Here is a 21,955-nt window from a genome sequence, read left to right as displayed (position 1 = left end):
TTTGTATTTATTTAATTTTTCTGCCAGCAGAAACACTGGCGTTGACCTCAGGCGCTCCACTTGGATGGGTACACCTTCACAAGCTTGTATACCGATATGTACACACGGACCAAGCCAAAAACAAGGATATAAACACAACCAAATGCCTCTGTGGTTCCATACAGAGGTCTATTCACACACTTGGAAACACGCTTGAGGTTCTCTTGGGTCTCGTGAATTAACCAGCCCTTTCATCAGAGAGCCTACTTGCAGTCTGGTGGATTTCTTCTTCGTGCCTCTCTGTGTTATTCGCCATCTCCTTAATTTCTCGAGTCTTTCTGTGCATTTGAGGTGTTCGGCTGGGAATCGCGGCTTGTTTTTCTGATATCTGACAGCTCTGGAACAGCCAAATTTTTACAGATGGAGTTGTCCTCCTCAAAGATCGGCCAAAAATGTAAAATTCCCAGCTGTTCGCCATCGCCTAAAACCCCTTATCATTAATCTGAGACGCTCAATGGAAGATTTAGTTTGCACACTTGTGATAGATGGTTCTAATGTGCACGTCAGAGAGTTTGAATAGTTTTTTTTGAAAAAGTAGAAGGTGTCATAGAGAAGCTGTGTCACATGAAGTCATTATAGTATGCATCACTCTTTCTCCGCCATCCCTCCATCTCTTTTTCCATCCTATTTGAAGTCATTTATGACACCTCTGGGTCTTGAAGGTGCTTCCTGACAAGAAAGAGACTTGTGTTGCTCCGTGTGTGTATGAAGGAGAGAGAATTTGCTCCCCCCTCTCTCTTTGTGGTGTCATAATTTGCAGCCTATCAATGATTGATCACAGCTGAGACTTCCTCAATATTCTGTTCTGTGTGTTTTTGTGTGTGTGTGCTCCGAATGCTGGCATGGTTTTGTAGTATTTTTAGCTTTGCCTGTGATATCTTTGCCACTGATTTTCTTTGCCACAAAGTACGTAGGATAAGTATGTAGGATATATGGTTTAGTATAATAATAAAGCACATATTAGTATTAGCCCGGCTAGCTCAGTTGGTAGAGCATGAGACTCTTAATCTCAGGGTCGTGGGCGTGAAGCTTTTCTAAGTCAATCCCCAGATATCACACAAAAATGGTGTATTGTATGATTGTTCATGTAGGATGAGCTAATTTGAAAAAATACAACCATCTCCAGGGATGACACAGAATTCTCCAAGAAAGAGCAAAAGTGTAGTGAGCGTCAGGTCAGGTCAGAGAAGAGCAGATGATGCTAACAGGAAGGCAACAGTAAAATAACTCACCATTTGTTACGACAAAGCTCTGCAGATGAGCTTCACATCAAACCTTAAACCAGATGGGCTCCCACAGCCCAAGAGCAAACTGGTTACATGCTTCTGTCGGGAAGGTAAGGGGGATCCAGCCCAGTACTAGCAAGGTCCGCCTCTTGAAACAGCCAGTAAGTCTAAATTGATACTGATCTTCCAACAAAGATGTTTTTTACATAAGAGTTGACAAAGCACTTAAATTGGAAGCATATTTTCTTCAGACTCTTAAGCGTAGAGTCTCGGGTTCGAACTTTGGAACAAGCTCTTTGTTCAGCACCCAGCCCGGCTAGCTCAGTCGGTAGAGCATGAGACTCTTAATCTCAGGGTCGTGGGTTCGAGCCCCACGTTGGGCGCTGCTGTTTTCTACATGTACACAGGCTACACTCATGTCCTGCTTTGTTTATGCTGAAACATTTGTGTTATTCTAATGCATGCAATAGCCGGTGTTTGAGGGCCTGTAAAATTAACAAGGTTGTTGCGTTCGCTTGGTTTTGATGCTCTTTTTCTCTCTCACACACATCTAAAATAGTTTGTAAAGATGCCACCTCTCTGTTTCTCTCTCTGCAGACTCAGAACAGGATGAAGCTAATGGCGGACAACTATGACGACGACCATCTGAAGGTCTCCTCTCCGAACACCGAGCAGCCCAATAACCACAAGCCCTCCCCAGACCAGGTACCAATGCCTCCATTTTGGGCTAAACCACCTTTAAACCAGAACCAGACCCCGACCATCCTCACAAAACCACCTTTATCGTTCTCATTTCGATGTCAGCATGCACAAAAATATTTTTGTTACTTAGACTTTTTTCCTGTAAAAAAAAAAAAGTAAATCGTAAATGAATTTGTTAATGTATATTTATGAAACCTTGCATAGCCTTCTTTTAAAAGGTTCTCTGTGCTTACTGGGTCAGCAATTTTCCAACTGGACACACTAACTTCCTGCTTTTTCCAAACTCATGCTACGGTTGGACTGAACTAACCAATAGGATGATGAGGAGGGCATTTGGGCCTAGCGAATAACATGCCGCCTTTCTCTCTCTCCGCCCATCATTTTGTACAGAAGGGTGAGCGTCTTCTTATTCTGGATCACACCCTAACGGATGTGCTCGTCATTCAAATTCCATCCACCGTCATTCCTTCTATTCTTTTTGCTGATTTTCACAAATTTCTTTTGGACTCATCTATTTCATCCGTTCATTTCTCTTTCAAGTTCTTCTTGTCAAGTCTGTCATCTTTTGATTTTCTTTGATTTTCCATCTTTCTTGTTTTCCACGACAGCCTTTTTGTAAAGTCACTGCTCCGTGTGTGTGTGTGTGTTGGATATCTCACAAATGTATCCAAATTTGTCCCCTCTCATCCATCTTTTAACTTGTTCCAGTTTTTCTTAAATGTGAAAGTTCCCTCTCATTTTGTTCACTGTGGAAAAAAGATCATTTCTAGTTTTGACATAAAATTTTATTAAACTCCAATTATGCATATTATTTTTAGTAATATAAGGATTTAGGAAATACATGCCAATGGGAAATTGGAGAAATGTTCTTTTTTTCAATTATATTTACTTTGAAAGTTCACCTGGAAGATGTCGTCTGTACACAATTAGCAACATAAAATAGTCCTCATTGGTGCGAGACAACCAACGTTAACTTGTCACCCATGTTTTAAAAGTTGTCGGTTTACAACAGCCACAACATTCCACAGTTCCCGTGGCATTTCCAGGTAGTCCTAAAGCTTAAATAAATTAGGATATCAGGCGGAAAAGGAACATAAAGTTCCTTTCTGCAGTTTTACATACATATTCCATAGTGTACAGCAGGTAATTTGCCATAGCACATTGCATCAGAACAGTGTACGATTGTGTGTCTCTGTGTGTATGTGTGTGTGTTTCTATACAGTATCGTCTGTGCCATGGAAGGCTTTTAAAATATGTGGTGAATGAATTAAGTTAGCCGAATGTCTCTCTTTGGAGTTGTTTCATACTGCAGTAAGAGTGTTGCTGGGCAGACTGAGGAGGATAATAAAGCAGCACAAAAACACATTCTGCACATTCTGACACATACAGCGTTCTATAAAATTAGCTCTCTGCTGGGATTGTTCCACGGTGCCTTTGGGTACCTGAAAACTCTCTGGATTCATTCTGGACGCTAGTGTGAGTCCAGTATTGCAGGCCATGTAGGAATATAAAGACAAGCAGGCAAGGCAACCGAAACTCATCTATAGAATAGAATTGCATTCATATTTATTAGTTCTATTACAGGATACACACCCAGGTAGTTCCTTTTCTATTGTTTTGACCTGTTTTTTATTTGCATGACACCACATAGCTGCACAGCGGGTCTGCAAACCAAACCAAACTTGAGTTTTTCAAGCAATCTAGCAGGACGGACCACACGAGAGGTTATGAAGTGACTGATGTGTCCTGTTCGTTGTGTTTGTGGACACTTTGGCACTTGTAGCATCACCTGGAATCTATTCTTCTCCGTCTCAGTCTGTCAGAGGGAAACATTCAGTAACTGTAACTGTCTGTCCAGACTGGACAGTATCGTCCCCAGCCCAGTTTACAACTTTAATAACAAGCCCATATGAGTGTGTACTGATGGTGTGTTTAACAGTGTGTACACAGATGTATGACATCTCAAGTGGCTGCAATCACAAGATATTCTGACAAAAACCAAGACTACATCACGATATCTGAAGCGCGTGCTGTCTTTGTGGTAAACAAGGAGCAGGATCGGAATCCAAAGTGACAGTCGCTTTTATCTACTGCCAGCTTTTATTTTTGCTCTGCTATTGGAGAAGTGAAATGTATGCAACAGACCCCCCCCCCACCATAAAGCAGCCACCAAGTTTTCAAAAATGTGGAAAAACCAACAAAGAGAGTGAATAATGAATGTTGTCTGTGCATCTATGCACAGTTATTATAGTGCGTGCGCTTTGTGTAGTTCATGTGTGAGAGAGTGTGTTGACAGCTGACGCTGCCATTCAATGCTGAGGACGGAAAGTTTATTGCTTTAATCATTGCAAATACTGCACAAAAAACAGACAGTTATGATGTAATAGCTTAAGACATCAAGGTAGAAATGAAGGAAAGTAGATGTTGGGTGCCAGCGGAGTGTGTTAAATTAAATTGTCTCTTGCTCTTTTGGCCACCGAAGTCACCGAAGTAATCTCCAGACTTTGTTATATACAATATTTTAATTATAATTCGCTATAATTATATTGCATCATAACTATGAAGCTTTTGCTTTGAAAAAAGAGGGAGCGATCCAGTCAGACTTCCTGAGTAGATTCTGCCCGTGTGTATATGTATGTGTGTATATGTGTGTGTATATGTATGTATGTGTGTGTGTGTGTATATGTATGTGTGTGTGTGTGTGTGTGTGTGTGCGTGTGTGAGAGAGATGATGAGTATGGCTGCAGACAGAGGGGATAAAATTAACAAACTCTCTTTCTCCCTCTCTGTCATTCTACTTAACATTGCTTCCTCTGCACTTAAATCCATCTTCTTCCCGAGGGGAAGGATCTGTCTTATCTGTGTCCTTGTGTCTCATTGTGCACGTGCCTCGTGGGGGGTCCCGTCTCTGCCCTCCAGAATGTGTGTGTCCGTTAAGCTTCCCGTACATTAATCACGGCCGCTGTTGCAGCTTTAACGAGGGAATCTTTCCTTCACCTCATCAAGTTAATGGTTCTGCTGTACTAACTCTCTAGAGAGATTAAAAAGGACAAACTTTTATATAATATTTGTTGCTCAGCTTTAAACCGAATTCATCTCCATCCTTCTCCGTGCACCCTCTCTTCTTCCAGACTCTCTCTTCTCTCCTGGATCTCAATCAGAATCGCAGCAAACTGAAGCTGTACATCAGTCACCTGACCTCACTGTGTCAAGAGAGAGACCCAATCACGCTGCAGGACTTCAGCCCGCCTCCCGCCTATCACCGCTCTGACTCCGCCTCCTGGCACGTGCAGCTGCGCAGCATGACGCAGGAACAGGTGAGCGTGCGTTTGGTGACGACGGTCCTTTACGTGCAGATTCTCGTACGCACGCAGGAGCAGAACATGTTGAACCCAGCAGGGTTTTGGCACTGTGGGGGTTTTTTTTTGACATTATTGAAGAGATTTACTCCGGCGGGTCACCTGACGACAAGCTCCTGGCGGTGGCGCGGCTACATCTTTCAGGGGTTTAACTTAAGAGGGAGTAAATTCCACCTTTTGGCAGCAGGAGGAGAAGTAGGAGGGTTCATGTGTAGAACAAGAAGGGGAGATGAAGAGTATATTTATTTAACTGTCAAAAGAGTTGTCAACCGTGTGTGGGAGGAGAAAAAGAGAAGTGAGGCGAAACGAGGCTGTAGCTCATTAGTAATGGTTATAAACTTGTGTTGTCAGGCACAGATTATAAACACTATATTATTCAACAAAAAAAACAAATTCCAAACTGTCCCTGCCTTCCTTTCCCTCTCCACATTGAAAACCTATCAGGCAATACGTGGCTGCTACATGTGGTATACATTGAAAAGCCGTAACCCTAGACGAGCGCTCAAAGAGCGATGTGACAGAGTGTGCGGTTACGGATCTCTACAGTCTTCATGAAAGAGCTATTGTGCGTCTTAATGCTGGGAAATGTCCGCACGTCCGAGCACTTTGGATAGACCGCAGCATGGTGTCCTTTTAAATCAACTCGGAAAATAACTAATTCACTTGTCATTTAATTAAATACGCATTTAAAACAAAGAGAAATGGTCCGGGCGATGGTAACGGAGCCTACGTGCTTTTTAGCGCCCAGATTTTCGCTCCGAAAGAAGTCCACGCTTGGGCTCTGATCACGCGGGCTGATGTCACACGTTTCTTAAAAGATTTAATGCTTTTGGCCGACGTCCCTGTGATGTTTGTTAAATGTCAAAAAAGGGTTGAAAACCTTTCAAAACTGACTTTTAATGGCCAGAACTGAGGGAAAACATCTTAGCAGTCCATTCCGACCAGTCCTCCACCACAAATCACATCGAGCTGACAACAACCCGAGACGTTGTGTCGACACATAGTAGCAATTTTATTCTTTATTTGTCTCTGTCGCTCTCGATTGAGCCTCTTGGAAACGTTCCGTCATATTTTGTCATTTTTCGGCAAAGAAGGGCCAGTTAATCCATGTCAGAGTAGGTGTTTAAGCAACTCTTAGCATTTTTATTACCTTCTGCGAACAACATCATAATTTTGAATCTTTTGGGCTCTCCGTCCAAACCCACCGATAGCTGGGTAGTGCCACTCGGCGCCGTGCGTCTGCCCTGGACCCCGACCCGGCCTACTCACAATTGCAGACACACAGCCCGTCTTTCATTCAGGGCCCAGGGCTCCTCGTTTCCCTTCATCGTGTGTCACCATCGCCCTGGCTGAGCCTCTTTATGCACACATGCGCTCGCACGCGCGCTCCCTCGAAATGACCACGCCGCAGCGTGCCAGCCTCCGCTCTGTCTTGTGGCGAGCGTGTGTGCATGTCTTTGTGTGTTTTACAAGCCTCTCTTTGGCTCTGTGAAGCTGCCTGGTGCTGTGTCAAGCCATCAGGATCAAGCTAAAATAGTCCCGCACGTTCCGCTCCCACACATGCACTAACCTGAAGGCACAGTAACCGTGAGCGACCACTGGAGGCCCGAATAATGTCAGTTCTAGCCCTGAAAAAGAAGCTGGTCCTCAGATTAGAGGAGACAGAACAGGAAATGAGGAATTTATCAGCTGGGCACCTCCCAGTACAGATAACTGGTGTCACTCTTCAAGGCCCCCAGCTGACACAGGAAGCTAAACATCGATCCGCTGTGTAATTTAAGGGAATATTTGAAGTGTTGAGCACAAAACCGCGCCGGTATTTGTTCTGTACAGCCATTTGGACCGACCTCAGTGAAACTTTGGGATGCTTAGAAGTCTCATCGGGCCTTTGATGGCATAATTTTGCGCAGAAAGAGAAAAAAAAAGGGATGTTTTATGTGATGGATTTGCTGGTCGTTGCCTCCTGGGCATGTGTATCCGTGTGTGTCTTTGTCCTCAACTGAACTGCAAAAATTAAGACCCGTTCCAAAAGTGAGGTTTTACTAAAAGAGCTGTTTTATATACTATCGTCATAATAATAAGCTTTATGGCTCAATGACATCTGTAATGACCACGGAAAAGAACTGGCTTGGTTTCCTGCACACAGGAACCCTCCCCCACCCCCCACCCAGCCCTCTCTGTGGTCTTTGGTGTTAAGGTATATGACATTTGCCATTATTTTATCTTGTCTCTTACGCGCAGAAGCCGTCAGCTTTGTGTGCGTTTGGCCCTTTTGAAAGCGTGCTCTGTGTTACTGGCAGAGCCGGGTCTTATGTGACTCCTTTTGTGAATTCAGCACGAGTTGTCAGCCCGTGACCCTCGGCAGCATTTGTTAAAACCAGAAAAACGGCTCCCTCTAAATGATTGCAGGTGTTTCCAGCCAACTAAAACTGGCGAAACCTCAGCGAAACCGAGTCCGCATATTTACAACTCTGCGAGCCGTTGCAGCGCAGCAAAATACCACACAATTACAGACTTCAATTGCCATTGTTGTTTCAGTGTAATCTCCAAATAAAAGGTTTCTCAGGGAGGAAGGGGGGGTGCGTTCTCTCTGGGCCGGCAGCAGAGGCAGCAGGTTTCCAGGAGTCTGTTCAGCCAAACGATATAAGAGAAACGATGTCCAACATGAGAAAACAAACCGGAGCGGCGGTGGCTTTAAACTCCCCTCCAAAACCCAGGATCCACGCTGCTATGAAAACAGCAGAAAAACAAGATTCAACATCATAAAGATCTAAGAGCCGTCATGAAATTTTTATGAGGAAGAGCAAACCGGGGCGGACAGCCATTAGAGGCCATTTTGCAGCGACGCTAGCAGCGAAGCCGAGGGTGCCGCAGTCGTTCCCACTTGTGGATGAATCAGAATATTCATGCACCTCCAAGCTCATTCAGGCCTTCTTTGTAGACCACAGAGAGGGAATGTGTGTGAGTGTGTGTGTGTGTGACGGCGGATGTTCCTCAAGGTCAGTGATTGGGTGACTTTTGATTGACAGCTTGTACAAAAACAGGAAAAGGTGGCGCTGCAACTCAAACATCACAGCTGATAACAGAGCGAGGGGCCGAGACGTTACCACCGGGATGATAGTACCTGTTTCCCCTGGGCGTCACACACGTGCACACTGTAATTATTGCTATTGTGATAATCTCTAAAACGGAGGCGGGAGTCGTAGAAAAGAAAATACAGCATCAACTCGCGTTTTTTTACGGAGAAGCTAAAGAGGCGCCTGTCGCGTGTTTGCCCGCTTTGGGGAGCGTCTTTTAGAAAATGTGCATTTTCCTCCACGAGCGCGAAGCTCTACGGTCGGACTGAAGACGGTGGAGGTTGAAAGTGCAGATCGGGGAGTCGTCAGGAGCCTCCGCTTGTGATGTGCTGTGGGCTGGGGTCTCCGTGGGCTCTCATTAAGCAGCGCTGCTTCCTTCCAAGGATGATTGTTTTCTCTCTGTATTCGACTCGGAGGTGCTCAACGACCATTAGACCCACAGACAAAGGAAGACGTGCACTCGGTGGAGCCCTCGGTGCCCATTTCATGTCCACACACACACACACACACACACACACTGGTCATTATGGACTAACTGCTGGGTTTTTATGATTTACTGACTCCAGACTTAATGTCTTCACCATCCTTTTTAACGGCTTTTTGTCCTTTCTTTCCTCTGTCTTCCTATCGTTCTCCTCTCTCTGCAGCCTATTTCTGTCCTTCTGACCCCTCCATGCTTGTAAAGTTGTCTCTCCATTGTCTCCCCTCGCTCTCCAGCATCTCCATCTCTGTCGTCTGCAGTCAAAGGGAAGGACGGGAATAATTGTTCTCCACTGTCTCTGTCTCCACCGTTAGTTTTAGAGTCAAAATAATCTAATCTCACAGCTGATTAGGGGTTGAGATTGGTTCAGTAGTTCAGAGAAGCAGCCGGACAGGCAGCTTATCATGATATAACCACAACACTTGTCCAAGACTTTCCGGATAAGCGGGAGAAAACGAAACGAAACCTGTCCAAGACCTGGGTCAAAAATTTACATTTCCTGGTTGTCAAGTATATTAAATTGTTTCAAATTCCTCGACTCCTATGGAGTAAATTATTTTGAAATATTTACTGCCGTTCTGGAGTTCGTTTTATGTAAAGTTCTCCCTCATTTGCTCAGCAGTGGTCTTGAAAGATGATGTAGGCTGAACTCCAGTAGATTTGTTCTGTTGCCCATAGATTCTCTATGGTGGACATGCAGTGAGGGTTCAGAAGCACCAGAGGGTGTTTTAACTTCTCAGTTTTCCACCATCATTACCACCACTGTTCCATTTTAACCCTGATTCGCTCACACTCGCGTCAGCTTGCCACACTGGGAGGCTGCACACAGGCCCGCTGAATGGTTCCTGTTGTTTATTTCTGCAGCCATTAGTGCAGTGCGCTCGCTCCTGCAGGACCACCCTTAGCAAGGGTCTTTATGAGCTTATTGCACCACATTAATGTCAGAGAATTAACAGACTTCTGTAAAACGGTGGGTGGGGGTACGCGTTGGCATTTAAGAGTCTGCTCCCTGAGGCCCGGCCTGTAAATATGGATGTATAGCTATTGTCAGGGTGGCTGATTAAATAATCTACGATGATAAAAATTCCAAGTGCCCTCGGCACCCTCATCGCTTTGATTTATTTCCTATCTTTAGTCCGGTTTATTTCGGTCATCCAGGAGCAGTTTTTAAGGTACAAATCCTTAAGCTCTATTCCCCGTGCAGCTCGTTAGCTGGGCTGCACAGGCATTCAGCTCTGGCACTCCAGCCCACTTTTAAAGCCGTTTACATACAACCCATAATAACCCCAATGGTTTAACAAGAGACAGGGACAATAAGAGTCAGGATAGACTTTGTCCTGATGTTTAGAGGCCATAAAACCTATAGAAATAAAGACACAGTGAAATTTATAAGGCAGAAAATGCAGCTTACGTGCGGTTAAGAGTCCAATAGTTGACATCTAAACTAATGCTGATCATGCTGGTGTTTGTCTCCTTCCTGTTTGTCCTTTATTCTGTCCTCTCTCTCTCTGCTGAGTTACGGCTTCTTTGGAAAACATTAGCATTCCTGGGCAAGAAGTTCAGGCCCTGCAATCTGTGTTGGGGGGGGGTCACACACACACACACACACACATAACTCATTGTCAGGCTGATAACCTGTGTGTGAATGTACACACACGTGTTTGTTCACAAACGTGAGGCTCCGAGTGTGTCCATTTGTGCAGGCCAAACCCTCGATAAGGCAGATAATGATCCATCACCATAATGGAGCTTTAATGGCTGCAGTAAAAATCATCTTCGACCCACCGGCCCTCTCCTGGCCCCTTTCTTTTCTGTTTGTCTTTTCGATCTCTTGCACTTCTATCTCTCCGCTTTCCCACAATCCTCTCTGTCACTCACTATAAGATAGGGAGCGCTTGCAACACGCCGGCCTCGGACGCCACAATCCCGATAAAAATCCGCCCTGTAGAACATCTCCTAACCTCACACACTAAACCACCACATATATTTACTGGGTTCGCACCACTTCTGACCCTTTTTGGTCCTCGTCTTCCTGTATTTGACCTATTTTGGCTCTTTCCTTCCGCGGTGCAGGTCCAAACCCTGCAGATGGAAGACAGCAGACGCTCCGGAGCGTTTATCTCTCCCCGGCTATCTCACACCTTTTATCTTTACAGCCGTGTTTTTTCTGGGCGACTGCAGCGAAGCGGCGCAGCCATTACCTTTCAAGTACCTGCAAACAGCGGTGGCACGTAGGAAGCGCGTCAGTTTACTCAAACCAAAATTCAAAATGACGGCCTCTTGTAAAGATAATTAATGTTGTGAGCGTCAGGGAAGGACAGGAAACCCAAGCGTTGCCAGAAATGTGCGAACACTTTAAACTTGGAACATCATTAGAGACAGCGGCTAGGAGGCAAATAATAGATGATCTATTTATAAGTGATTTATGGGTCAGACTTTCAGGAATCGTTAGCTTTGTTTTTACTCTCTTGCAGTTTTACGCATGAATTAAGCTATTGTATTAAAAAGGAGGACCCGCGGAGGGGTTTTCTGGCGGAGAGATGAGAAGAGGGAAGAGGTTAAATAGAAAATATTTTGCCACTATCTGACCCGGGTCTCTAAAACACACATTCACACACAGATATAACCACACTCTTGTGTTACACGAGGGCTTGAGCGCAGCCCTTATTGATACAGATGTATTGGTCATTAAGACGGTCGGATTTGATTTCTCAACCCGTCCGCCGCCAAAGAAAATAGCATCAGCGCCCCCTCAAAGAAATGTTCCACTTGGTCTGGGCATTAAGAACGACTTTGTGGTGTTTTTAGATTACAGTGGGACATTTATATGTGTGTGTGTGTGTGTGTGTGTGTGTGTGTGTGTGTGTGTGCGTGTGAGCTCCAACACGGTGATTGTCGTTCTTTCCTTCATGTCCCGTCACCACACCAATGGCGCGGAATCCAAAAGCTAATCTGAGTTGCCTATTACATAACTAATAAAAGGGTTATTACATGTTGAGTTTTGCCAGAATATCTCGTTTGCTTTGTTTTATTTGTTGCTTTTAACCTGTGTCTTTGCCGCGTTGCTTTTCTCATGAGATAAAAGCCCTGCTTTCCTCTCTTCTAGCTGGAAGCGGAGTTAGCCTTGTGCGAAAGGGAGGGGGCGGAGCTTCAGGAGTACGCCAACCAGGTCCTGCAGCAGATCGCCGACCGATGCCCAGATATTTTGGAACAAGTGGTCAACGCTCTGGAAGACAGCTGCTGACACACACGCACCGAGACACACAACTGCTAGCAACAAGCAAATGTTTAAGAGTTACCAAGTATTTCACCTTCGCTCATCTAAAACTACCTGAGACGTGTCCTCCAGCCGAACGCCGGCTGGAGGACACGTCTCGGCCCACCATGCTTGGCGGTTGCGTGAGTTAATTGGAAGAGTTTTGAATGTTTTCTGATAAGTTGAACACGTATTTTCCAGCCTCACTATACCATCTGTGACCCCCCTTAAGTGGCAGTTGGATTTGCAATCATGACTTCATGTGTTTTATGGAGGGAAAAATTCTTTCAAACTGTATTAAAAAAGGCTGGGAGGGAGCTGAGGTGGCCACATTGCTTCTGATGCCAGACTGTTACTATATTATTTGATCAGTTCAGACACAAATTTGTGTTCCTTTCAGCTGCCTTTGATTCTCCACATCATTTTGCTGCTATACTTCATTTGTGATTTTTGTCTCGTATTTGACAAAAGACCCAACGTTGAGCAGTAAACTAGTGTTACACGTATGGAGAGCGGATTTTAAATGGGCAGAGAGACGGTAAATCTCGCATTTCTCCCTTTATTATTAAAAAACAACAAATGCTTCTGTGACAATCCCTTTAGTTTCTCCTTTCTGCATTTTTATCCAGGAGGGAGGGAAACATAAAAGTATCGCTCTATATTTTTAATATATATTCTAGAAATCTTGTTTTAATTGACCATGTTGTCGTGTAAAGGTCGGTATGTTGCGTAACCTGTCGAAATATTTTCTTCTGTGATTTGAAAGATGTGCTCCACAAGCAGGAGGCTGTTGTCGGGATCCTATATTTCACCTGCATGAGTTTACGTGTCCGCCGGGAACGTTTTTGTCTGAATGATTTTTTTGTTCTGTAATTTACGATGGAACTGACACGGGTCCGCGTTTCCCACAGCGCTGACAGCTTGAGCGTAACACAACACTGAAGACTCGCCGCTTCCATCAAAAGGCCCTCTCTTTTTTTTCCTTTAAGCTTTTAATTCTTTGCGCCGTATGGAATCCATGAGTGACATTCCCAGATGCAACTGGTCCGATGGGAACTTGCGCTCCTTTACACCTTAAGATGTTTTTTTGTGAATGGACTTCCTTCACATCGCGCTCTCTTTGATCCCTTTTAAGTTGTGTCTGTACAGAACAGGCGGTCGTATATCTGAATACGCGTCCTCCACTGATAAAGGTGCCCTTCAGCGCGCGGATCTACACCAAACTGTAGACTCAGTTTTGCGTCTGTACTCGATCAAGTTGGGAAAACGTCGGGTGTAAAGGACGAGCAGATCAAAGCAAAGTTTCCATGTTGACCCTCAGCCTGTTTTTTAAGGTTTTCCAGAGCAGGTTTCCCTGAATGGAACCTGCGAGAAGCTGATCGAAAAGCTTTAACAATCATGAAATGTATGTCTGATATGGAATGAACAGAGCTTATGTGGAAAATTCAGTAACTTATGTTATTACGGACAATATTTGGGAATGCTGACGTCGTTTATCGAGGATTGGAATGAGAGAATGGAATAAAACATGAATTTGTCTTTATTTTACGCGTTATCTTTGTTTTCGTTGGCCTCTGTAAGACTGGAGAAGTCTGGGCTTCTTTTTTTCAACAAACATACATTTTATGAGACCAATCGCAAGGATAACAGCAAGAACCTTCCTTTTATTCTTTTCCCTCGTGCGCTATCACACACAGACTAAACTTTGCTGCTTATCTTGTCACTTTATGTTTATATTCCTTTCCACCCACCATATTATTCCTCATCCTATTCCACTTTTTGTCTCAATTCAGGCATTTGGGAGCTAATTTACTGAAATTCAATACTTTAATTAAAACACAAGCTGCCATATGGAGATAGCTCAAATAATGAACATTTATACTAAAGAAATAATAAACAATTACTTAATAGAGCTCTGTAAAATGCAGACATATTGGGCCTAAATGTACTTTTCAATGCAGGGCAAAGTTCAAGAATTGGACACTCTTTTTCTTGTAATTTTGAATTTATTTATTGCAGGAACACATGATTTCACGCACAATTACATGCACGCACCTCTCCTTCATGTTCACCCTTCTGATATGACCACAGGTCAACAATGTTTGAACTATCTAACTAGAAAATCTGATCCATCTGATCTTGTACCGAGGCCCTGACCTGACCTTTAACCTCCACCTGGGGACATGTCTGGTCAGGTCATTAGACTCATTCCTGCTAGTCACGTAATAAAAATCAACTCAATAGTCACTGTCACATGTGGCGACGCGTCCGGGTCGGTACCTGAAGCTGCTCTGCTTTCTCCATCGACCGCGGTAATAAAAGGCAGTGGAGGGAGACAGGAGGGATGGACGGAGCAGGAGGAGGAAGAGACACGCATGTATGACTGGCTGATTTATGTGACAGAGAAGGTTGAGCGGGGAAGGAGGCATCACTTCATCATCCTCATGTCTCGGTCTAGGGTTGTAGAACAAGAAATTTGCAAACTTCAACCAAGAAGGCTTGTCTAAACATTTTAAAAGAGAATCTAAAGAGGAAACAAAGGAGAGGACATTATCTGCTGCTTTTATGGCATCCAGATAAGGATGCCCAACCAAGGATGGGGCAGTTTTCATGTGCACTTTAAAATGTGTTTGTGTTTTACTTCAGGTAAATCAGTTCCACTTTGATTGATTTTTACTTTTACTATTAAAGTGTTTCACTCGGAAGCCTTTGTCTCAGCCTTTTGCACGTTTTTCGACAGCTGTGCCGACACCGAACCCTGTGTCGTGTCTCCGGGATCGGTGATAGCCAGACGGATAAAAAAAGCTAGAACGTGTCGTCAGGATGGCCGAGCGGTCTAAGGCGCCAGACTCAAGGATCAATCCTTCCCCGGCAGGTTAATGGGTGTTCTGGTCTCCAGATGGAGGCGTGGGTTCAAATCCCACTCCTGACACTACTTTTTCGTTAGTTATTTTTTTGTAGTTTGGAAGACGTTTTGTAAGACACGTTAACTATTAATAGAATTCGTGAGACATGACACGAATGGCACAAAGTAAAGTCAAAACAATTGCGAACTTCGACAAAAAGCTTCTCACTGTTTGCTGCTGATGCCGATCAGGTGTCGCATAGATATGACGCAATCACGCAGGTGTCGCCACTCGCCACCCTCACTATACTTCTCGCCATTTCTGTAGATAAATATGCTTTTTAAAGAGTGCGTGTACAAATTAGTAAGTCAAAAGTAAGAAATATAGAGACTGTAAGGAAGAGAGTTGTCGCACATATATGTCGATAAAAACATTGTCAGAAGTGGGATTTGAACCCACGCCTCCATTCGGAGACCAGAAATCCCCATTTAAGTGGAAGGTTTTCCCCTTGAGTCTGGCGCCTTAGACCACTCGGCCATCCTGACAACTGCGAACCGACGGCCATAGTATTGAACTTATAGTTAGACTTCTTTACGCTTCTAATATTAATGTCCCTTCATTAACCTATTTGTTCTGATCGAAAGCGTCATCACAGTCAGGATGGCCGAGCGGTCTAAGGCGCCAGACTCAAGGATGATATCCTTCCTATCATGAACCGGGAATTCTGGTCTCCGAATGGAGGCGTGGGTTCAAATCCCACTCCTGACATACGTTTTACTTTACCTTTATTTGCTTCAATCCTACTTAAAAAAAACCGGCCGTGACGCAAGAGCAGACTTTCACTTCCGTCTGTCCTGGTGTGGAACATCTGTCCCTCTCTGCGCCGGTGGGCTGTCCGGTAGTTCTCACATCACATTCGTCACACATAACTTCAGAATCACAGCGAACTTCTGCAGCTCCTTTGTTTCGCTCTCTCTCTTCTCGCTTCTACTCGACGGAGTAAAAACTTCGGACAGCACCCTCCCTCCGCTCCCCACCCCCCCTCTTGCAATAAATTGAGGAGTGTTTGGAAATTTGTGATGAGGAACCCTGCATTTATTTCTGACACCTGTTGCCGAGGACAGCTGCGCGCAACAATCCGTAATTACTTTATTTGGAGGAACCTGGACTTTTTCTTGACTGCTCCCACTTCTGTTGCATGTGAGACTATTTTGTGCGTGTGATTGAACTTTTATTTCTGGACGTGTCCACGAAGTTGGAATCTGGTGAACGCCGTGGGGGGGTTCAATCAAGGGATTTTCCGCCCTTTAAGAAGTTACAAACTCCGACATGTTTGTAGTCGCACAGCTGAACTGAGAGCCGCGGGTTTTGGGGGGGATTCGAGCGCTCCGAATGGTGCACGGTTACGGAAGAAAGAACGTCATTCATCAGTGTAGGTAAGAGGGTTTTGGTTTTTTAATGTTTCAAAAGTTCTGAGAGGTTTACATTTTAAAGCACTCCAACATAAATGCATACATTCGTGGTGTACACTGAGTCTGCCTGGCAGCAGGTTGAGCCAACATGGAAGAACATTTCTACTATTTTTGGGACTTTAATCCTTTTTAAAACCTGATAGTTTGTCGCCACTGGTTTCCATTGTCACAGTCTGCTTACAGAATGGCCTTATTTCATGACTTTGGCTGCCTTATGACAGTGATGAAGTGTGTGTGTGTGTGTGTGTGTGTGTGTGTGTGTGTGTGTGTGTGTGTGTGTGTGTGTGTGTGAGAGAGAGAGAGAGAGCTCTGCCAACTCAATCGGCCCAAATGAAGGCAGTTCTCTCGCTTTGCGGTGGAGACCAGGACTATTTTTGGTAGAACTATTGCACAAACACACACACAGCACAGAGGAGCGGCGTTGCTGTTGGACTGTGGCGTCTGAGAAAAGGTGCAACGGTGCATGTTTTCTGCACGGGTGTCCAGGACTCCTCCGGGCGGTTGGTGGTCAGTGGCAGCTGCAGATCAGATTAGTTCAAATGGAGCGATCGCCACAATTTCAGAGGTCCTAACGGGGAAGGGGGGCTTCTGATGACGCCCGGTCCTAAAGGCTGTAATGGCTGGTCGTCATGATGGTGACCGACCACGGGTCCTTCACAAACACCCCTCAGATGCTGCTGGAAAGGAATATCTCTTGGTTGACATGTGACAGCTCAGAACCTGCCAATTGGTGCTTCAGCTGTTTTGTTTTTGTTTTTTCGTCTCCTGTTTCCTTTTCACCTCTGTCCACTTTCCATTTCCCTGCCTGTCGTCTAACCGGGGAGGAAAGCTGTGCTGCTTAAGAGTCCTGTCCCTAGAGAAGTGGGCAATGGCAGTGAGTGTGTGGATATTTGAGAAGATGGTTCGTCTGGAAGCTTCAATGGATCCTCAAGGTCACTCAAGGGCGTGTTGTAATCCTTAAGTGTGTCCTGTAGGTTCTGAGACAATACTTTAGGACTGAAAGTGAAAATTAGCATAAAAGAGGTTAAACTGGTGTCAACAGTGTGTCTTTTAAGTACCTGAGGAGAGGGGAGACTTGGTGTGTCGCGTGTGTAGTATGGGCCACTGGGAGCACTCAGGGTTTACACACACACACCCACACACACAAACATTATGATCCCTTTGAAGAGACTGGGATGAGCTCGTTGACTCTCCACTCAAGCAGCCAGTTTTCTGTTCTGATTGGCCAATTTGAAGCTTATTTGCATGTGTTTGGATTCTAGACTAGTTTCTCCTTCCATGACCGGCTTTAACCGATTATTGTCACTTTTTTTATTTTAATCCAGTGACAGAAGAATTCTGCCGTCTGTCATTTTGATGGAGCTCAGAGAAAAGACTTGCTGGTTGCAGCGACTCCCAGAATATATTTGATCAGGAAGCGTGTGACTGTCTGCGGGCGGGAGTTTAAGCATGTTAGCCTCTCTGTGCGAGTGGTCAGTGGTGGTGGTCAGCACTTCTGTGCCCGCCGCATCCACCACTTATAGTAAAAATACTTTATTGGGTACGATATAGATGTGGGAGCCATGTTATAAGTCCCAACAGGACAGTAAAAGTGGGCATTTGCAGTTGTGCTTTTGGATCCCAGACAGACAGAATCAGTTAATGATGCATTCAGAGCGATAAATGCATGAAATGTTCAAGGAACACCCCAGAGGTTGGCTCAAACCCAAAACCCAAGATTAAAAGTCTCACGCTTTCCCGACCGGCATTTTTAGTTAGAAAAAGATAATAATTTTTGAGCTTCATCACTTCTATGAATTACACCAGCAGCTATTTAATCTACTGGAAGTTCTTTAAAGAAAGCTTCTCAGATCACATCAGGAGCAGCTGTGCATTTGAGTGGGTCGATTGTCTTGTGAGGAAAAGATCAGCGCCCAACGTGGGGCTCGAACCCACGACCCTGAGATTAAGAGTCTCATGCTCTACCGACTGAGCTAGCCGGGCTTGCTTCCGTGCGATTTTTCTTCCGACTTTGTTGCACCATCTATTCTACTAGATAAAAGCAGATAAAACACAAATAGAATTAGAAATTTCCACCTCAACAAACCCAACTTACAAAAAGCTTATAAACTCGCTTTATTAGTACAATTATTCTTGACACGGTGAGAAGTTTAGACACACTAATTTTTCACGTGTGTCTGTGCCAGTTGCTCAACCTGGGGCTCGCACCCACAACCCTGACTTCGGACTTTCCTTTCTCCAGACTGAGACGTCACGTGACTGACACCATTTGCGGCTCGAATCAAATTCAAGATTTATGTATAAGATTAGTTTGTCTTTAGACTCAGAGTCTCAGATATCGACAATAAACTGGCCATAATTATCCTCCATAGTCAAATCTGTGGTCCCATCGTCTTTGTGAGGCCAAAGGTTTTGGCCCCGCGACTTTTCATCAAAATTCAGGTAGAGAGAGCGAGAGACATAGAAATACATAGGGATAGATAGAGAGAGAGAGCAAAAAAGAACAAAAAGAGTTCAGAAAGTTCAAATTTGTCGGTCAGATGAGAGGAAACATTGCCTCTTACTGGTCACTGTTGGCTACTACAAAGGAGCACAGCGATCCACGTCAAAAACATGAGAAGTCAATGCTTTCAAGCATTGGGTGGCGAATTAAATTCACCGAAATAAATGATTAGAAGAGCATAAGGCTTATTTTTTCAGAATCCTTAGGTTTAATTATTGCATCTGTTTCCTCTCCCCGTCCTGCAGCCTCCCTCCTCCTCTCCTTCTTCGTCTTCTTGCCACTCGTGCATTGAAGGTTTGATTATAATATAATGAGATTCCTGGTGCCCAGGTGCTCTTTCTAGGTAATTACTGAGTGTGTTTTTCTGCAACCAGCTTTTCAACAGAAGCAATCCCCAATGTGTCAGCACACACATAAAAAGAGAGAGAGAGCAAGAGGGAGAGAGAGAGTGCACTAAATTAAATATATTCCCACCATCTTGTCTCTGATTGCAAATCCCTGATACTGTCTAGCTGCTGTTTGTTGTTTCAGTCACTAATTCTTTTGTTGCTATTCTTTTTTCAACATGGGGTCTTTTTGTACTCTCTTATCAACAAAAAAATGGACAATGGTCTTAAATATACTCTTATAAAAATTGCCTTTGAACCAGCCTGGCTTCTTCTGAGAACTGCAATGCGTTTTTTAAAAAGATAAAGATATGGGCTCGCTGCCAAATGAGCTTATTTTGGTGAACCACAGGGCTGTTGGCGTCTCTGTCCTGGGCTGCTCCCTCCTGCAGCCACGGTGCCGTTCCATAAACGCTGGACTAAACCAGTGATGTAAGCACTTTTGGAAGCTGCCAATTCAAATCCAGTTGTACTGTACAGCTCAATTGTATTAAGGGCTGAGAAGAACCTGACCACCATGATGCAGCCTTGCAGAAAATGTGAATTTGCATTGTAGTGCTAATTTAGCAACAACACCCGCATCCTTAAAACCTCTAAAATGATATCTAAAGGAATCATATTTTGCATTTTACATGAAGCTCTTGAGTTTTTAACGATTCTGTACGCAGAATCAACACGAAAGGGTTAAAAACACATCCTCTGAATTTCATCCTGCATATTTTAACACGCAGAGCGCCGCATATTTCACATCAGCAACTGTGTCGTCTGTCAAACCTGCACGCCGCCTGAATCTCGACGAGAGCGCCGTTATTCATTCCCAAATGCACGGGGATGTGTCGCCTGCAAGGGCGTTTTGTTGGCACGGTGCAGCGACAGCAGGACACTCTCAGTGTAAATCATCATTGCGGTGTTTACAGCGCACGCCCGCATGTGAGAACAGCTACTTTTAACAAGGTCAAACAGGACATTTCATGGTGTCAAAGTGTTTTATCTTGAATATATGATGATACTCTATGAGTGCCATATTGGTGGTAAACATTTTACATTTTATGAGGGAGTTTTTGTGGTGAGAACATGTTGAATTTGGCCAAAGTGGCGTTAAATGGAGGCAGATTTGATTCGTTTGTCGTGATTTTTGTTGTGTTTTTTTTTCAGGGTGTTTTGTTTTAAACCTTTTTTGGGGGGACTATGGAACATGCTCTTGCAGTGAGTCTTGACACAGACAGAGGGCGCTGCCTCCCTGAAACTGACCAGCGACAGACTGACAGGAGATGGAGTGATGAGAGGAAGAAGGGAGCAGGTAGAGAGGAGGAGAAGGAGCACAGAGAAGGGGGGAGAACTAGAGGAAGAGGGGTCTGAGTGAGCAGAGTTTGGGTTGTTTCCAGCACATTAATTTAACAAAGCACAGAACGCCGCCACCTCACATTCTCGCTGTCTGACCACGCGCCCCCCAACCCACCCTCCTCTCCTCCCTCCCCACATCCCACCATGCATGGTTGGGTCCAGTCCATTGGCTTCCACTCCAGCGGGGCTGCACCATTAGCAACCAGCAGGGGAATAGACGGGTTCGAGTTGTGCTGATGCTGATAGAACCACAAGCGCATTTTCTGCAATTGAGATTAATACCGGCGCCATTAGGTTTTGCGTTCTGACCTTCGTTACACATCTATTCTGCCGTCCTTTAACGTTTCCTCCCTATTCACCCCGTGCACGTTGTCCGATTGCTAACAGGTATTTCAATCATTAAAAACTCTGACCGAAGAATTGTTCTTTTGTGAGCATCGTTCCTTTTTACACAACTTACTGGAACCGAGGAAAAACAAACCTCCTCTCTCTCTTACACACTCATATTCTAGCCAGCAAACCATGACTCAACACTTCTCCCTTTTTCTATCGGTCTTTTTAGTCTCTCTTACTCTCCTCACAACACGCACACACACACATACACACACACACACATCCACCAGCTTTGCCCATCCCTCTGTGGGCACCATGCCCAGACACATTGCAGCATGAGCTGGGCAAGTAGCCTCAGGCAGAGCCCTGCCAAGACCCAGACAGCATAGAAATAAATAGTAAAGGAGGGAAAGAAAAGAGAGAAGGGGAAAAAGAGGGTTTAAAACAGAAGAAAGCAAAGGGAAGAAAGCTGAGACGCTGAGAATCGAGTGGAGAGAATGGAGAGATAAGAGTCCGCTGAAGCAGGGGAGACATGCAACAGAGAGGATAAGAGAGAAGAGGGTTAGACAAAAGGAGATTAAAAAGATAGATCAATAGATGGAGAGATGCAGAAAGGAGAACAAGAAAGAGGAATAGTGGAAAGTGCAAGGCAGCAAGAGAGGGAGGGAGAGAGAGAGCCAGGCAGACAGCCAGCCATCTCTCCCACGAGAGGGAGAGAGGTCAGAGCAAGGGACACATCTCTGGAGACCGTGTGTGTGTGTGTGTGTGTGTGTGTGTGTGCGTGTGTGTGTGTCCGTGTGCGTGTGTGTGTGTGTGCGTGCGTGTGTGAAAGACAGCCGTGTGAGATAAAGGGAGGAGGAGAGATGAATACAGAGGAGGAGACGGAGGAGGAGTGCAGTGGAGCGCAGCAGCAGAGAGGATGACTTGTATA

The 21,955-nt window shown here is 44.8% G+C and overlaps 2 protein-coding genes, 1 long non-coding RNA gene and 5 other non-coding genes across 20 annotated transcripts in view; 5 read left to right on the top strand and 3 right to left on the bottom strand.

The window, feature by feature from the left end:
• The window catches only part of LOC130519462 (ELKS/Rab6-interacting/CAST family member 1-like), a 64,136-nt gene extending 50,453 nt beyond the window's left edge, over positions 1 to 13,683 (top strand). For 7 of the 10 annotated variants that reach the window (XM_057022901.1, XM_057022900.1, XM_057022902.1 and 4 more), the window contains 3 exons: positions 1,863 to 1,970; positions 5,099 to 5,284; positions 11,991 to 13,683. In XM_057022901.1, coding sequence (XP_056878881.1) covers positions 1,863 to 1,970; positions 5,099 to 5,284; positions 11,991 to 12,128 — 432 coding nt within the window. In that variant the 3' untranslated portion in view covers positions 12,129 to 13,683. Of the gene's footprint in view, positions 1 to 1,862; positions 1,971 to 2,283; positions 2,362 to 5,098; positions 5,285 to 11,990 lie in introns of those variants that run through there. The other 3 variants (XR_008948326.1, XR_008948327.1, XR_008948328.1) reach the window with 1 other exon arrangement.
• trnak-cuu (transfer RNA lysine (anticodon CUU)) lies at positions 1,576 to 1,648 on the top strand. The gene has a single exon. It is a non-coding gene; the product is annotated as a tRNA-Lys (tRNA).
• Positions 13,684 to 14,126: 443 nt separating the features above from the next.
• Positions 14,127 to 15,988, bottom strand: LOC130519468 (uncharacterized). Of its 2 annotated transcripts, none has more exons than XR_008948330.1 (3): positions 15,770 to 15,988; positions 15,215 to 15,307; positions 14,127 to 14,664 (listed from the first exon to the last, which is right to left on the bottom strand). It is a non-coding gene; the product is annotated as an uncharacterized LOC130519468 (long non-coding RNA). The 2 variants fall into 2 exon arrangements; XR_008948331.1 differs by having other exon boundaries at positions 14,127 to 14,594.
• On the top strand, positions 14,958 to 15,072 carry trnal-caa (transfer RNA leucine (anticodon CAA)). The gene is made up of 2 exons: positions 14,958 to 14,995; positions 15,027 to 15,072. It is a non-coding gene; the product is annotated as a tRNA-Leu (tRNA).
• trnal-caa (transfer RNA leucine (anticodon CAA)) lies at positions 15,421 to 15,531 on the bottom strand. Its single transcript has 2 exons — positions 15,494 to 15,531; positions 15,421 to 15,466 (listed from the first exon to the last, which is right to left on the bottom strand). It is a non-coding gene; the product is annotated as a tRNA-Leu (tRNA).
• trnal-caa (transfer RNA leucine (anticodon CAA)) lies at positions 15,641 to 15,754 on the top strand. Its single transcript has 2 exons — positions 15,641 to 15,678; positions 15,709 to 15,754. It is a non-coding gene; the product is annotated as a tRNA-Leu (tRNA).
• wnt5b (wingless-type MMTV integration site family, member 5b) overlaps positions 15,914 to 21,955 on the top strand; it is a 45,664-nt gene continuing 39,622 nt past the window's right edge. For all 3 annotated transcript variants that reach the window (XM_057022910.1, XM_057022909.1, XM_057022911.1), the window contains exon 1: positions 15,914 to 16,422. The gene's annotated coding sequence lies outside the window, so the exon portion shown is untranslated. The remainder of the gene's footprint in view (positions 16,423 to 21,955) is intronic.
• Positions 18,369 to 18,441, bottom strand: trnak-cuu (transfer RNA lysine (anticodon CUU)). Its single transcript has one exon. It is a non-coding gene; the product is annotated as a tRNA-Lys (tRNA).

Source organism: Takifugu flavidus, chromosome 22 (genome assembly GCF_003711565.1).
Source record: "Takifugu flavidus isolate HTHZ2018 chromosome 22, ASM371156v2, whole genome shotgun sequence".
Lineage (NCBI taxonomy): Eukaryota > Metazoa > Chordata > Actinopteri > Tetraodontiformes > Tetraodontidae > Takifugu > Takifugu flavidus.
The sequence above is the reverse complement of the archived record's forward strand: the minus strand, read 5'-3'. Positions and strand labels throughout refer to the sequence as shown.